This window comes from Ornithodoros turicata, chromosome 5 (assembly GCF_037126465.1).
Source record: "Ornithodoros turicata isolate Travis chromosome 5, ASM3712646v1, whole genome shotgun sequence".
Taxonomy (NCBI): domain Eukaryota; kingdom Metazoa; phylum Arthropoda; class Arachnida; order Ixodida; family Argasidae; genus Ornithodoros; species Ornithodoros turicata.
In genome coordinates, this window is record NC_088205.1 from 68,911,633 (window position 1) to 68,928,412 (window position 16,780).

The window sequence follows — 16,780 nt, forward strand, 5'->3', positions numbered from 1 at the left end:
ACGCAATGAGCAACAGTCTTTTCCGAAACCCAAATTCACGTTCGCGTAGCAAGGAAAACCAACGACAGCGACGGGGGAGGGGGATATATTTATTAGACGAAAAAAAAAAAAAACGGGCTAAAGGTCAGCCAAACGGGACGTCGGCTTGCTATTCCAAAAATACATAAATAAATAAATAAATAAAATTAACAAATAGGAGATAAATGAAACGGACGCGACGGAACAGCACGTTAGTTAGTTGATTATTAGGTTAGTAAAAGTTCGGTGTTTGCATTTTCATGTTCTGGTTAGTCTAAGTGGGCTTTGGCAGTTTCCGCGCAGAAACAGCCAGATAACATTTATTTACAGTAGTTTATTTTGCAACGGGGACTTCGATCACGTTATTTTGAGATACGGCCAATTTTTCGAGACCGGTTCCCTGGATTTTCCATCTTTCGACAATCCTTGCTAGTTGCACGTTGGATGACCCAAAACCTCTACCCGTCTGTCTTTGCACGACGCACAAAGGGGGCCTTCTGAGGAAGATAAGGAAAAGCTCCGGGTCACTGGGGATTCTCCGCTGAACTAGTGTCTACGCTGAACGAAAGGTCAGGTGTAAATGTAATGTGAAGTACCCTGTGAAAACCAAGCAGTGTCTAAAAATATAGTACTGAAGTTTCCGTGTAATAATCAGCGCAATTATGAGACAGAAATCGTGCTCCGAGACCTCGTCGCGCGTCAAGTTCCTTTGATTTTATCTTGTTCATTTATACATAAAGATGGAGTCCAAGGGGTTTTAAGAGCTTCCTCCTTCTCCTTTTTTTTTTCATTTTTTTGAATAGCTGTTGCTAAATGCAATGCATTTATTTAGGCTGATTGAGCCTATCAAAAGGCCGAAAATCATGACGCCGAACTATCAGAAGGCCGACAGCCAAAAGACCAAAAAATCATAACGCCGAACTGTCAGAAGGCTGAAAATGGAAAGGCCAAAGAGACACCGGATGAGCACTCCAGTGAATGACCACTGAATGGGATGGTGTAGATTATGAAAACGTTTTGTGGCTATTGTATTAGAAATCAAATAACTGGAATGCATAGCATTTGGTGCTCGCAAATAGACTAGCCAGCGAATATGAAAAACAATAATCTACAATATGTTTACCACGAAAAGAAAGTGTGTGGTGGGTAAAGTGAGGATAATTGTGCATTAAAAGCCCCTGGAATATAAGTCAACCCTGGTATCCGCCCATTTCATCGAACGCCGTTTCGTCGACGCCGTTTCATCGAACGCCAATTCGTCGAACGCCATTTCATCGACACCAAGTCATCGAACGCCGTTTCATCGAACGTCGTTTCATCGAATGCTATTTCAATGCCAAATGCATCGAATACCAAAGTTGCAAATTCGTAAATTGGAGTCCACATCGCCTGTCGTGTCACTGAAAAAGCTCGTAATTTTATTTTTCGCTTTCCTCCCCCCATACAGGGTGTCCGAGAAAACGTGTTATAGCAAGAAGTGAAGCCAAGACGTCCGTACCGAAGGAACCGTTCGGGTTTATTGCCAAAACGAAAAGGTTATGTCGGTGGGGGATGCAAGGCGCGAGGTCACGAAGCCAGCGGTGACTCATCTTCCTTTACACTCCGCCGCCCGAAAAGGTGGTCAGCTGTCTGCTTCCAGTCTGTAGAGAAGCTGGACCGGCCTGTTGAGTGTCCGTCCTCCTGGCAGGGTCACTTCGCACGACCGTATCCTTCCGTCTAGGCTGACCCTGACCTGGCTGACTCGCCCTAGAGGCCAAGATATTCGTGGTCTCTGCTCAGCGGATATCAGCACCAGGCCACCGACCTTAACACTGCGTGACTGGACAGGCTTGCAGATGTTGGCCGATCGCAAGGAAAGGATATATTCTTTCGTCCACTTTTCCCAAAGTGCAACGAGCAGGAGGCTTCAGAAATGTTGAGAGCAGTTAACCTCCGCGGTAGGGAAACGCGAGCCAGTAGGGGTACCTGCCTGCACCACGTAGACCACGTGCTCATGAGATCTTCTGGTAGCCGGTCGTCCCAGTTCAGCTTTGCCAGCCAAATACGTTGTAGCAGAATCTTGGCCGTGACAACGTATGGCGTCACGTAGCCGAAGGGATCATAGATACGCGCAACGGCTTGAAGCACATAGCGCTTAGTGCCGGTGTTCAAGTTACTCTCGAGGAACTCAGTGATGGATTTCAGGGAGTACGGGATTTCATCGGTGCTGATGTCCCAACCGAGTCCAAGAACCTTCCTCTGTGACGTAGCGGATGGGCTTGCAGTTCCATCGGCCTCGAAAGTTCCCTGAAGCTCCGAGCGGTTGGTAGTCCATTTCACCAGCTTCATGCCAGCGTCACGAAATATTGCTTGTGATTCGTGGTAAAGAGTGAGCGCCTCCTGGACGGTGGCGACGCCGACAACGAGATCGTCCACATAAAAGTGGTTTGACAGCAAGGGAGCTGTCTGCGGGTACGATGTCTCTGCTGACTTTAGATGATGACGTATAGTCGCTGCAAGGAGGAAGGGGCTCGATTTCGCTCCGAAGGGAACCCGTGTCATCCGCCAAGTCTCAACCGGTGGCAAAGGTTCACCCGTCTTAGGAGGAGCGGCATACCACAAGAATCGCAGACAGTCACGGTCGGATGGGTCCAGTTGAATTTGAAGGAATGCCTTCTCTACATCCGCCGTTAGAGCCACTTCGTACGTGCGAAACTGTAGCAACAGTTGTAGGACGTCGGGGTTCAGGTTTGGTCCAGCGTGTGAGGCCTCGTTGAGGGAGATGCAACCAGGGGACTTCGACGACGCATCAAATACAATACGGACCTTTGTAGTCTCGCGGTCTCTTCGTATGACTGCATGGTGCGGCATGTGATACAGAGGTCCAGACACTGACTCAGGCGCAGAAACACGCTCAGCGTGATCGAGATTAAGGTATTGCCGAATGGTAGAATCATACTCTTCCATCAGTGCTGGATCTCGTCGTAGTTTCCTTGTAGTAGCCTCAAGTCGTTGAACCGCTAACGCCTTATTGTCTCCTAAGGCTGGTTGCCTTTCCGATTTCCAAGGTAGGCGTACAACGTAACGACCGTCAACCAGCTTTGTGGTGGCCCAAAAATCCTGCAGAACGGAATCGGTGTCGAGGTCAGATGGATAGGGGTCAGTAATGCCTAAATGTTCTAGTTCCCAGAACGCCTGTAGCTGAGAGTCGATACTCGCAGTATCTTCGGATAGCACCCCTACCCGCATCACCTCGACGTTTCGACTGCGGATGCTGCCGTCTCGACTTGCGCCTTGAACTGTCCACCCGAAGAGCGTCTCTGCTGCTACCAGGTACTCGGACAACCGGACTGTTACGCCGGTGCTTTCCAGTAAAAGTCGGATCCAAGTAGCAGGGAGATTTCGGTAGGAGCTGAGGGCTCGTCGGCAAGCTGGAGACCCATGCTTTTCACATGCTGTGCCGCTGTCGAATTCAAGGACGGTAAGCTGTCCGAGCAGATGTCGTCGTACTCCACTGCTTCGATCACGATACTCGAGGAGGAGAACTGGCTCCGTAAAAGCACTTGAACGCAACGGTACTTATTGCGGCGCGAAGAGACGTTGCCAAGAGTATGGACCCTCAAATTTTCGGTTCTGATCATGTTGCACCCGATCTTCGTCGATACTTCTTGACGGATGAAACTACGCTGGCTGCCACCGTCGAGAAGGATTCTGGCTAGGATCCTCCGGCCGTTGCTTCCTTCGAGCCACACCTTAGCAGTTTGCAGCAGTACATCAGAGCGTGGAGATGAAAAAATAGTTGATGACGACAAGGACGTCACAACGTTTTCGGTGGAGGTAGTGGCGGCAAGCGCAGAAGAGGGATTGGAGGCGGCAGGCTGTTCAGTCCTCGACGAGCCCAGGCATAGCTGAGTGAGATGTCGCCTGTGACAGCGTCCACATCGGAGCTTCCAGCAGACACGGCAGTCCTTGGAGCGGTGGCCCTTCTTTCCACAGAGGAAACAGCAACCTTCGCGACGTAGGGTATTTCTGATTTCATCTGGGCTCAGCCCTCTGTCACAGCCTTCGAGAAGATGCTGGGAGGACTTGCATAAGATGCATGAAGAGTCCGTTGCATTGGCCGTAAGTGACAATGCAGAAGGTGTTAAGGGTGCCCTGCGTTTCGGAAGCGGAACGTCCTCCGCTGAACGTCGAACTCGCTCGCGGCACTCAATCTCAGTCTCAAGGAAGTCCAGAAGAGATGTCAGTGTGTCAACAGTCGACTCTTCATCCTTCTGTTTATAGTATTCCAATTCGAGTTCCTTGGGGATCTTCCGCAGGACAGCCTCACGAACGGCAATCGCGTACTGGCTCAGCGTGACTCCGAGGCTCTTCAGGTTCCTTATTCTGACTGTAACCGTCTCGTGCAGCTCACGCAAACCCTTGACATCGCTAATAGACGTCACCGGCTTGAGATCAAAGAGCGATCCCATGTGTTCGGTCACCAGAAGCTCGCTCTTTCCAAACCGCTTCTTAAGGATCTCAACTGCAGTCGCGTAATTCCCGTCGAGGATCGTAAGGCCTTCAATGGCACGAGCTGCTGGTCCGGTAACGAGGGAGACAAGATATTTCAACCTGTTGACGTCAGTCAGACGCTGGTTATCGTGAACTGTTGCCCGGAATTGGTCCCAGAAACCCTGCCATTTAGACAGGTCTCCGTTGAAGGTGTCGATCTTCAGCTTCGGCAGGGTAATACCATCTGTAGGGGATGCGAGACGTTGGACTGTCGGCAATGATGGGGCATCACCTGTAGCGGGCGACACTTGCGTCGAGGTCAAAGTGCCCAGCGCAGCGCGGACTTGAAACCTGATTGCTATGACCGATTCCAGATAGCGGTCGCAGGCCTCGCACTCACTTTCCACAAGTTCGTCTGTGATGAGATTCTGAACCAACTGGTCTTGCTGGCTAAGGGCTGAAAACTTCTCATCCAGGAAGCCTAGTTTATCTCGTAGTTGATCGCGAGGCAAAGGCGTCGTAGTCAGAAGAGTCTTCAGTTCGGTGATAGTGCGAGTAACCGAAGATCGTGCTGACGTTCGAAGCTTCTTCAGGTGCTCGAGATTCGCCATTGTCCAGTTTCGGTACGGTCCCTCCTTCCAAGTCTTGTCAACGCTCCTTGGTCGTCTGTAGTCCGGGGCTCCCGGGTTTCGGCACCAAATATAGCAAGAAGTGAAGCCAAGACGTCCGTACCGAAGGAACCGTTCGGGTTTATTGCCAAAACGAAAAGGTTATGTCGGTGGGGGATGCAAGGCGCGAGGTCACGAAGCCAGCGGTGACTCATCTTCCTTTACACGTGTCATTGAATTATAATAAAAAAACTACACCACCTGTAATCATGCGGTCAACGGCATTTGTTCTTACTAGGTTTTTGCCACCTCCTGATGTGAATGTCGTGTAACGTTAGTTTAATTATGTAAATTTTTGCGAACTGAAGTCGGAAATTTGCCGAGTAAAGGTCACCTTTTTACCCCACCAATGTGAAGAACGTGTCTAATTTATTCAAATTAATGATAATTTACATGGATATTCAGGGCCTATCCCATCACAAAAATAGCCGAACATCATGCTCTACGGAGCTAGCGTGCGACAAATGTTTCAGCGCAGTCATTGTCATTCCGACGCCAGGAGGTTGGAAACCCAGCCCACACCAGCAACGCAGAAAGAGATAACACAGGCATGGCTTACCGCGTCCGACTTTCGCTGGGGATGGCACTTTCCGTCTCCCAATTTCAGGAACTGTCACTTTTTCTACTATCACTCTGTTGCATACCTGGGTGAATTACTTGTAAAATGTAATTATATTACATTACTCATTACTCCAGTTACAATTTAATTAAATTACATTATTCATTACTGCAACTGAAATGTAACGAAATTACAATACAATTACTACGCAAAAGTAATGACTTTACTTATCATTACTTTGCCATTATTGGCATACATGTTCCCGAGCTTTTGTGGAAGGCACAAGGGACAAAAACACAAAAGTTGACGAAACTTGCCTTCCCCCAAACTTTCCGGGAAATGTATGGTGAAAATGTAGCAACAGTTAGCTTGTACTCTTCTGTTTGTCTCTTCTACATGTCAGGCTAGTGTGCCACGTATGACGTATCGTTCCACAATGTAGAGACCAAGGTGACACAATCTATCACTACAACAAGAAGGTTGTCTGGAGGGCGGGGCCCGCAAACAATAAGTCTGCAATGCAACAAACCGTTGACCTGAAGAACGTTTGTTTGTGCCTGGCTCGTCGACGGGAACTGAAGTTCCCCGTGCCGAACAGCCATACCGGACGAGGAGATCAGCACGGAACACAAGTTGGAAGACACGGTTGGCACGGTTGGCACGGACACAAGCAACGCTGCGCAGCCAGCAGCCACCCCCACAGAAGCGGTCTATCAGGATCACAAATTAAAAACTTGGAGCCTTACACAGAAATCGTCGTGAAATGAACTCGAACGAGTTTTTGCGTGCTATTGCACACCATTTTAAGCACTGACGTTTTAAATAAATGGCCCGCGTTAGCTATGCAAGCACAACACAGAACGCCTATAGCTGTCGTAACTTTTCTGGTCTACATATTGAGACTGCTTTAGTAAGAAAACCTAAATGTCCCACCAGGTTGACTTCTCGTAACATGTCATCAGCCTGGAAAATTTTGAAGCCATTGAGTTACGCGACGATAGTGCGTTTTAGTACAGCGTAGGAACTGTACTATGCGTATGGTTAGCGTTTGAGCAACACGATATATGCGAGGTGGTATAGCGTGCTATACTAAAACCGTCTTGTGGTACCCCCCAGGTTCTGGCGCCTTCTCTGAAATAAAAGCGATTCGATGAATCGGCGTTCGATGAAATGTCACGGAACCGTCAACCCTCGATTTACGAACAGCCTTCGTTTGTCGAAAAATCGTTCATAAATCGAGGTGCAAGGTGCGCTGAAGAGAAATGGGCTGAATCGCGACAGGAAATGCACTAGATTACGTTTATTTGTGAAAACAGTTCGTTGTGCTCTGCACCATACATTAGGCTGTATTTATCCTCTACGGAAGAGACGATCGAAGTTTGGAACTTGACTCGTCCGCCTGGTCCTCGAACTGTAGATGTGATTCCACGCTAAGCGAGCTGTCACAGCTTCAGAACAATCCTGCTAGTTATCTTCACTGTCACTATGATCACCCTGGGTGCCATCATTTGACAACTTCACTAAAGCACCGCCATCGAGCGGCTCACATATGTGTTCACCGTCAGCACAGGAAATGCAGGTAGCACCCCGATTCGCCCAAATGTTTATTTCGTCCAAGTACTCACAACGTCCAAGTATACAGTACGTCCGAAAAAAATTGGACGTGGTGCGCATTGGACGAACTGAATCAGAAGGGGGAAAACTTGCCCAACCCGTCCAAATATCCGTATCGTCCAAACGCTTGTTTCGTCCGAAAAGGGAGGGGGATCCCCGAATACGAGTGAACAATTGCTTCGTTTACGATTGAAGGTAGGATTTAACATTTCCACCGAAAGATGCCATGCCATACACCGAGTAAAACGAAAAACAAATACCTGCTCTGTTTAATTATTATTACTTAAAAATTATTCTCATTACAACAACTGACTTATTAGTTGAAGGTAAGATTTAAAGATTCCCACTGAAAGATGCTATACACCGAGTGAAAGGAAAAACAAATTCTCAGCCTGCTCCGTTTATTTATTTATTTTTTCATTTGAACAACTAATTTATTAGTTAGCATGGCCCAGCAAGTGGGACATGCGCTGCAGGTATGTATTGATGACATGAGCAAACTGCTCTGTTACGTCTCTGAAGGGTGCCTCGAGCATCATTTCCCCTGAGCTGTATCTTCCGTACGCCCATGAGAAGGAAGCGCAGCCTCTTGTATCGCCGCGTTGTTCTCCACGAAATTGCGTCGTCTCCTGTTTGGCGAAGCCCCGTTCAGCAGCTGCCGAATGCGTACCTGCAAGTGGCGGTAAGAAGCATAAATACAAAGAAAGCAAGCGATGAAGTATATATGCTATATTCTATTAATTACACTATAACTATAATTCGGAGAATGTAGTTCCCTGATTATGCGAATTTGTTGCTTACAATTGCACCAATGCGAAAAGTTGTAAGATCTGTTGGCAGATCTTACCTTGTTAGCATTGTGTATGCTTGACTGAAATTCGACGAGGAACTTCGAAAGCGTCATGTGGGGTTGGCTTTTGAATTTCATGCGCAGCGAGTTATGCCACCCTTCGGCGTGATTGTTTGTGCGGAGATCGTCCTCATCCGCAAAATAATTCCAGAGATGAACGTTGGGAAGCCACTGCCGCTCGAAGTAGTCTACGTAAAGGCAAAGGGCCGCTTCAATCCTGGGGTCTTCCAACCGTGGTCTCGTTGGCTTCAGAGAAAATCTCCAGTGTGGCTCCACAAGTTCCGGCGGAAGCACACTGAGTGCGGCACACCTGCGCAGCCAAGCTCGGACGCCGTCGAACCCTTGAGCACCATAAGCAGTCTGTCTTTGAAGAGTTCCTCTGAGCTGCTTCCATCACTCGGGGGCTTTCATGGAAAGTTTTGTGAGGTGGTTTCACTAGACATAAAAGACTTGTATTACTCCTTAAACATTGGTATGTTGCTAAATCGCGTCCGTCACGTTATTGAAGACCAATTGATTCGTTTTCAGACGGCGGTGGGTGTGCCTGTCAGTGACTTTTTACGTCTCCTGGAATTGTATCTTGGCTCTACGGCTATGTCCTTCAATGATCAATTGTTTGTGCAATCTCGGGGTGTGTGCATTGGGTCTGCTGTCGCGCCGGCTCTCTCAGAAATTTACCTCAATGTTCTTGATGCTGCTGTCTGCCTAGCTTTGAAACCGTTTTCTTCTGACTGTATCATTGTTAAAAGGTATGTTGATGATATTTTGGTGCTGTCCACGCAGAAGGATCTTGTTACCCACTTAGTTTCTGTGATAAAGTCTGCCGCCCCCGAACTGGTGTTCTCGCAGGAGGACATGTCGAATCAAAAACTGCAGTTCCTTGACCTGTGCTTACGCTCAACCCCGGGCCTTTGCTGGTCCTACGGGAAGGCGGAAGCGAAACCCTTATTACCCGCCAATAGTTCTCACTCAAAGCTGATCAAGTCAGGTGTTATCATGGGTTACGCCCCATTTCGTCCAAACGTTTATTTCGTCCAAGTACTCACAACGTCCAAATATTTAATTCGTCCGAAAAAAATGGACGTACTGGACACTTGGACGAAATGAACAGGCGACTACAAACTTGCCCAGCGCGTCCAATACTCGTACCGTCCAATAGCTCATTTCGTCCAAATGAGGGAATGCCCAAAAGCCCTGCTGCTTTCGGCAGGCGACTGCATGGCTGCATTCATGAAAGCACAGGAATTGTCAGTTCGCCTCCACGGTGTTCCATTTTGACACTGGATGAACGGCAGGTGACTGTATTCATGAAAGCAAACGGATTATCGGTCAAACGGGGAATCACAGAAAACACAAACCCGTTCACAGGACCGCTGACCTACAGTGACCGTCCAGTTAACAATGTGTTGTTTTCTATATCTTTGTTCTCGCTGAGTACCGCGTTTCCCAATGTCAGTTATCTTTCCTGGAAATATCTAAGGATCTGAAAGGAAACTTGCCTTGAGTTGCTGTTTCCAGTGTGCATCGACCTTAGTACCGTGTGCAAAAAGATCAACGTCCTTTTCACAAACGGCGTGTTCCTAAAGAATTAGGCTTGGACTTGGTCATACAGGTCATTTTCCTGGTCCGCCAACCACGTACTTAAAACATCTACTTTGCGCGGTCCGTGCTAGACTGTACTCAGGTGGGGTCGATTCTGACTCGATGGCAGAGCTCCAGGGGTACCAATGGTCGAAGACCTCGAGAGGGAAGCCGCTTTTGCTAGTTCGCAGCCATGCAAATGAACGCGCGATGTACGCGTACGTATTCCACTCGAACTACACTGCACGAGATGGCGAACGTACAGCATACTATGTGTGCGGCGGATGCCGTTACCGAAAGGAACGCGAGCACGTCCAGGGATCCGCAATTCCCCGCCTCAAAGTCAAAGCCGGCGTTGGCTACGGTAGCCCAGAAGATTGTCATCACATCTGCAGTCCAGAGTCCCAGGCTGAACCAAAGGTTGGTATCTATTTCTTCAGATAACTATTTTACACCATCATGGCCCCGTTGTTGTATTGCACCTAAATTGTTTTCTTGTATAGTGTTTGACGTATCCCATCTATACATGCGCATATGTTCCAGGTATCGGCGAACCACTTCGAAAGAGCCACCAGGGAGGAGATATTCCAGGGAACGGTCAACAAGCCACGGGAAGCCTACAATGTTCTTCTGCAAAAAATTGTTGACCAGCACGCAGATGTCCCACGCGATAGACGTGCAGACATCGAAAGGCATCTTCCCGTGTTCCGGTATGTGAGCTGCTATCTTCAGTGTTATTTGGTGGACGGCCTTGTTCGGTTAACATCGACGAAAGGCCGCCGGGTGGGTGAGTGGATGGGCTGTGCGCCTGCTTGGGCACTCTACCCCGGATGGTCGTTAGTCCTGCAGCGAGCTGCAGTAGAAATTTAGGGCCCGCGGTTGTGGCGAAACGTTATTGTTAGCCTTTCTGGTCCCTATAATTGGGGGGGGGGGGGGGGGGGTTACACGTATTACAGGATTCCAATACAATGTCTCCCAAGGTAACCTGACCAGACCGTTTTACAATTAGAGCGGTAAACGGAAGCCTGAGGCGATCATTGTGGTACTTGAGTTAGAGACAGGTGCTACACCACGAGTTGCACCTGTTTCTAACTTAAACACCACAAAGATCGTAGCAGGTTTTCGTTTATCGCTTTATTCGTAAGACAGTCTGGTCAGGTTATCTCTGGACACACTGTATAGTAGATGGTAGACGCTCCCCGTGCCGTTGACTAATTATTTTCTTCTTATAATCTCTCTGCTTCTGACAGCTCGGTCCGTTCGACGGTACCCTGTTCTCCATGGAACTGGAGATCCTGCGGACACGTGGGAGGGGCTCACGAAGACGTGGGAGGACTCGCGGTCGGGAGCACCAGGATCGTACATGATACTGCAGCGTTCGGTTCCACCCTTTTTGGCCATTTCATCGGATCTGGACCTGGACATGTTACACGCTTCCCACCACTGGGTGTGTGATGGGACCTTCTCCTACAAACCGGCGATGTTCGCTCAACTCTATTCTGTTCACGGTTTCGTGAACGGTTCACGGTTTCGGCGAAGCCGTTCCACTCGTGGTGGGACTTCTGCCTGATAAAGCTGCAACGACATATGCAGCTTTCTTCCAGGCTGTTAAGGACGCACTCGAGAGGAGGTATGTATGCACTTATAGGAGACTATGTCAGAACATTCCCTGCTAATAAAATTATGCTTTATCTATGCCCTGTGCTACCGGACTAATCTTTCGGTAGCACTTGAGCAAAATGTCATTTGTCTTATTTTGCTTGCTCTCACGCACGATATATGTAAGTGATTTATTTGCCGCGATCCATCATTCACAGCTTCCATCGGTCACTTTGATTTTGAGCAAGCCGCCATGCGCGCATTTCATTCAGTCTTCCCACAGTCGACAACAAAAGGCTGTCTTTTCCACTTCGGCCAGTGTCTTCAAAGAAAGCTTGGCGAGCTTGGTCTAAGGTAACCACTCGTATGATTACTTCCGGTATTCTGTGTTATGCTGTGTAAATTTCAGAGATTACATGCCTCTCAGATATTTTGAACCAATATCAAGTGAGTTTGTCTAATCGGTGTAACCACTCTTCTCGCAGAGGAATGGAAAATCAGCGACCCAATATCCTTCACAGTTTTGCTCTCTATTTTGAGCTTGTGTCGTACTATGTTTGTGTATATACACAATATGTGTATAAGTGCATGGCTGTTATTTGTGTTGAAATTCTCTGCGCCCACATTTGCCAAAAGAAGAAGAAGAAAAAAAAAATGTCCTGTCATGTGTCGGAGGCGACAACGGACACATAATTTCAACAGATGACATGCTCTTCATTCTTATTTTTGTGTTTGTGTGTGTGTCATGAGAACGTGCCCATAAAAGTAAGGAGATATGTTATGCTCAATGCCGAGTCTCTGTTCCGGCAATGGAGCTTATGGTAAAAGGGCAAGGGTGCAGGCCAGCTGGTACATGGTGAAAAAAATTTGGAACCCGAGAAAAGGACAGAGGAGGGACGACACGACACGTTCTCGAAACACAGCAAACCCTTTAATAACAGCAACACCTACGTACCCAACAACTTCCGAATTGGTGGCGAGGGAGCAACCGACGCCACACTTACACAATTTCCCCTCGTGACAATCTCTTTGTACTCCTTTAACAGTCTGGCCACAGGGTCCCGAACAGAATCTAGGACACTTGTCTCGTCGAAGGCCGGGGAACAATTATTACAAAGTCTAAGATGGGCGACAAGTTCGGAATTCCCAGACAACGACTCCGCATTTCTCTTGTGTTCGCTGAGCCGAGTGTTTAGACACCGTCAAGTCTGACCTACATAACAAAACCCCCAACCAAGCGGTATACAATACACCACATCTTTTGCACAGGTCACGAAAGCATTTTTGTGAGAAATACTACAGCGGGTCTAGGACATCTCGGTGCAGGGCAATTCGGTGTGGGACAATTCGGTGCGGACATCTCGGTGCGCGGACATCTCGGTGCACGGACATCTCGGTGCACGGACATCTCGGTGCGCGGACATCTCGGTGCGCGGATATTTCGGTGCGCGGATATTTCGGTGCACGGATATCTCGGTGCGCGGACATCCCGCTGCACGGACATTTCGGTGCGCGGACATTTCGGTGTATGCGTCACATGTTTAGTCGTCGTTTCACGTCGTTACTGCGTCACATGTTTAGTGCAGACCCAACAGCGGATTTCCATCGCATTCACTGTGTGTATATTTCATATTGCGTCACTTTACTAAAAAAAAAGGAAAACTACCAACCTTCTTCGTTTGTTACGTTTTAGTAGGCGAATATGAAATGCCTGACGTAGCCTTGACGTTGGATCCCCACCAATTCGGGGTAAGGGAACATGGCAGGAGATGGGCAAATAATGTAATAAGCATGAGGCGAAATGGCGATAGGCGAAGTGGGAAGACACGTTTCATTTCGTTTTTCATTTCCGTCTGATAACTTTTTATTCATATAAACCCCAAAGACCCTCGTGGCACCAACATGGTAGCTACTATACAGGGTGGTATTTTCCTTTTTATCTGCAAGTAATTTTTATTCGAAAGTGAGTAATTAATCCGGCATCCCAATTGTTTCCCAGCGACGTGCGCCAAAGGTAGACTTTTACATTTGGTTACAAAAAAAAAAAAAGAAAGAAAACGCGCAAGACACGAAAAGTACCAGAGAGCGCTCCAACGTCTCACTCTCTCTCTTTTGTTCATGCAGAGCATCTTGTCGTTTTTAAAGACACGGTTTAAATAGACTTTTTAAAGACACCCTCTATATTCAAATGAACAAGGATATCGACGTAAAACATTAAGCTGGGCCTGTTTTTAAGATATGACCGATAAAAGCGCTAAAACCAAGACGAAGGACGAGATACACAGGTAGCGGTACCTGTGTGTGTCGTCCTTCGTCTTTGTTTTAGTACTTTTAGACGTCATAATATCGAATCCGCGTTTGCACATTTTACGAATGTGCAAAACTTGCTGCATAATTGTCTTTATGCTTGCAATGTATGTTTGCCGGTGCATTAATAATTATTTGCTAGAGATACCACGCAAATTATCACTTTCAGCGCTATCGACACAGCCCCAACACCCTCTTCGTCTTTTTCTTCCCTGTTGCCCGTGCACCGAAATGTCCGTGCACCGAAATGTCCGTGCACCGAGATGTCTTGCACCGAAATGCCCCTGCACCGAGATGTCCGCACCGAGATGTCCTGCACCGAATTGTCCTGCACCGAGATGTCCGTCGCCCACTACAGCCGAGGTTCTGTGAGAGGAAAGGGGCAAGTTTTGAGAGACGACATACATTTGAGAAGACAACCTGAATGTTAAATCTACGTGCGGCAGCCAAAATGTTGTGTGATACGGAATGATAGTACGGGATACAAACACGCGGCAATTTTTCTTTCTGAGAAACACGTGGACGAGCGAAACCATTAGCAAAATCTAACAACTTCCGATACAGGCAATAGCCGTAACCAGCTCTCTGCAAACGGCTCACTTGGCAACCAATACTTTCACAACCAAAGTGACAGCAGGACTTTTCGACGGCCGAACGCAAGAGGGGCATGATAACGGTAGCACCCCGATTCGTCCAAATGTTTATTTCGTCCAAGTACTCACAACGTCCAAGTACTCAGTACGTCCGAAAAAAATTGGACGTAGTGGGCATTGGACGAACTGAACCAAAGGGGGAAACTTGCCCAACCCGTCCAAATAACCGTACCGTCCAAACGCTTGTTTCGTCCGAAAAGGGAGAGGGATCTCCGAATGGCGAGTGAACAATTGCTTCGTTTTTCGATTGAAGGTAGGATTTAAACATTCACACCGAAAGATGCTATGCCATACACCAAGTAATGCGCAGCCTGCTCTGTTTATCTATTTTTCTTTTTTTCATTCCAACAACTGACGTTGAAGGTAAGACTTAAACATTCCCATTGAAAGATGTTATACACCGAGTAAAACGAGAAGAAACGCTCAGCCTGCTCCGTTTATTCGTTTTTTTTTTTTTTTTTTCAATTGAACACCTAACTTATTAGTTAGCATGGCTCAGCAAGTGGAACATGCGCTGCAGGTATGCATTGATCACGTGAACAAACTGCTCTGTTAGGTCGCTGAAGGGTGCTTTGTTTTCCAACATCATTTGACCCGAGCTGTATCTTCCGTACGCCCATGGGAAGGAAGAGCGAGCCTCTTGTGTCGCCGCGTTGTTCTCGGCGAAATTGCGTCGTCTACTGTTTGGCGAAGCCCCGTTCAGCAGCTGCCGAATGCGTGCCTGCAAATGGCGGTAAGAAGCATGAATACAAAGAGAGCAAGCGAGGAAGTATATATGCTATATTCTATTAATTATAATGATGTTGTTCCCTCATTATTCGAATTTGTTGCTTACCTGGTTGTACTTACATGGTGTATGGTTGACTGAAATTCGACGAGGAACTTCGAAAACATCATGTGGGGGTTGGCTCTTGAATTTCATGCGCAGCGAGTTATGCGTCCTTCGGCGTGATTGTTTGTGCGGAGATCGTCCTCATCCACAAAATAATTCCAGAGATGAACATTGGTAAGCCACTGTTACTCGAAGTAGTCTACGTAAAGGCAAAGTGCCGCCAAGTTTCCTTTCAGATCCCTAGATGTTTCCAAGAAAGATCACTGACATTGGGAAACGCGGTACGTAGCGAGAACACAGTTATAGAAAACAACACATCGTTAACTGGACGGTCACTGTAGGTCAGCGGTCCTGTGAACGGGTTTGTGTTTTCTGTGATTCCCCGTTTGATCGATAATCCATTTGCTTTCATGAATACAGTCACCTGCCATTCACCCAGCGTCAAAATGGCCTGTGCTTTCATGACTGCAGCCAGGCAGTCGCCTGCCGAAAGGAGCAGAGCCTTTGGGAATTCCCCCATTTGGACGAAACGGGCTATTGGACGGTACGGGTATTGGACGCGCTGGGCAAGTTTCTCCTCGCCTATTCATTTCGTCCAAGTGTTCAGTACGTCCGATTTTTTTCGGACGAATTAAATATTTGGACGTTGTGAGCACTTGGACGAAATAAACGTTTGGACGAAATGGGGCGTAACCGTTTTTCTTTGGAATCGAAGTACAAACTAAAAAAAGCGCTACGGCAACTTTATCATGGGATGTAGTACCTTTATATGTTCATGTACTGTCAAACTGTATGCCGCTGACTGCTTCAGCCCAGTGCCACAAGCTTTTCCGCTTAGACGGGCCTGTTTTATTATATTTGTAGTTTGCTTTCTTGAGTAAAATTATTATTATTATTATTATTTATTATTATTATTATTATGTAAGCGAGTGCAGAAAAAAAAAGGAATACCGTTTCGAGCAGATTTTCCAGACTGGCATTGTAAGCGCAGTGTGTAGGCAATGTTTATAGCCTAATTTACAGCCGCTGGTAGATTGAGCCAATTGAGAGCCTCCGAGATACCGGCATCCGTACTATCCGATCACACTTGTACGTCGGCATACAGTAAGTATGCACTAGTAAAACAATACGAAGAGCAACTAAAAATTCCATAATCAGTCAGTACAGGCGGTAGTGACTTGTGAAAACAATAATTGTAGCATGAATATATAAGAACAAAAAAATAAAAATAAAGTACTCATGTAGCAATAGGAGACAAGCAAAAAGACGTGAATGTCTCGAATCGAACTACGGACCTTTCGTGGCAAAGTCCGACACTTTACCACTCGACAAACAGCGCAGAGGGCGCGGGCCGCCTTAAACTCGCGAGGTCAACCATGCACAATGGGGATTATTTGAGTCGGTGGCGAACAGCGTGATAAGGACGAGCGTGGCGCCATCTAGAATCGGGAAAATCGTGAATCGGAGTTGCTGCCCGACTGGTATGTCCTCTTAATTAGAAAATTACAATTAAAGACTACGAGCAACACTGTACTAGGTATTCGAAATGAATCCGTACTCCTGACACATACGGCGGCAACCACATTGCATGCGTATGACACTGGGCCCGACATAACAATCCACCAC

At 47.4% G+C, this 16,780-nt stretch overlaps 2 protein-coding genes across 2 annotated transcripts; both read right to left on the reverse strand.

Annotated features, from left to right (window-relative positions):
* Nucleotides 1-1,803: 1,803 nt before the first annotated feature.
* Nucleotides 1,804-3,246, reverse strand: LOC135395915 (uncharacterized). Its single transcript, XM_064627001.1, has one exon. The coding sequence runs from the start codon at nucleotides 3,244-3,246 to the stop codon at nucleotides 1,804-1,806; it is 1,443 nt and encodes a 480-aa protein (XP_064483071.1).
* Nucleotides 3,247-3,350: 104 nt separating this feature from the next.
* Nucleotides 3,351-5,102, reverse strand: LOC135395916 (uncharacterized). Its single transcript, XM_064627002.1, has one exon. The coding sequence runs from the start codon at nucleotides 5,100-5,102 to the stop codon at nucleotides 3,351-3,353; it is 1,752 nt and encodes a 583-aa protein (XP_064483072.1).
* Nucleotides 5,103-16,780: the final 11,678 nt, after the last annotated feature.

Excerpts from the sequence above, each read along its gene's own strand:
- LOC135395915 (XM_064627001.1), bottom strand. The coding sequence starts at position 3,246 with ATGCGGGTAGGGGTGCTATCCGAAGATACTGCGAGTATCGACTCTCAG.
- LOC135395916 (XM_064627002.1), bottom strand. The coding sequence starts at position 5,102 with ATGGCGAATCTCGAGCACCTGAAGAAGCTTCGAACGTCAGCACGATCT.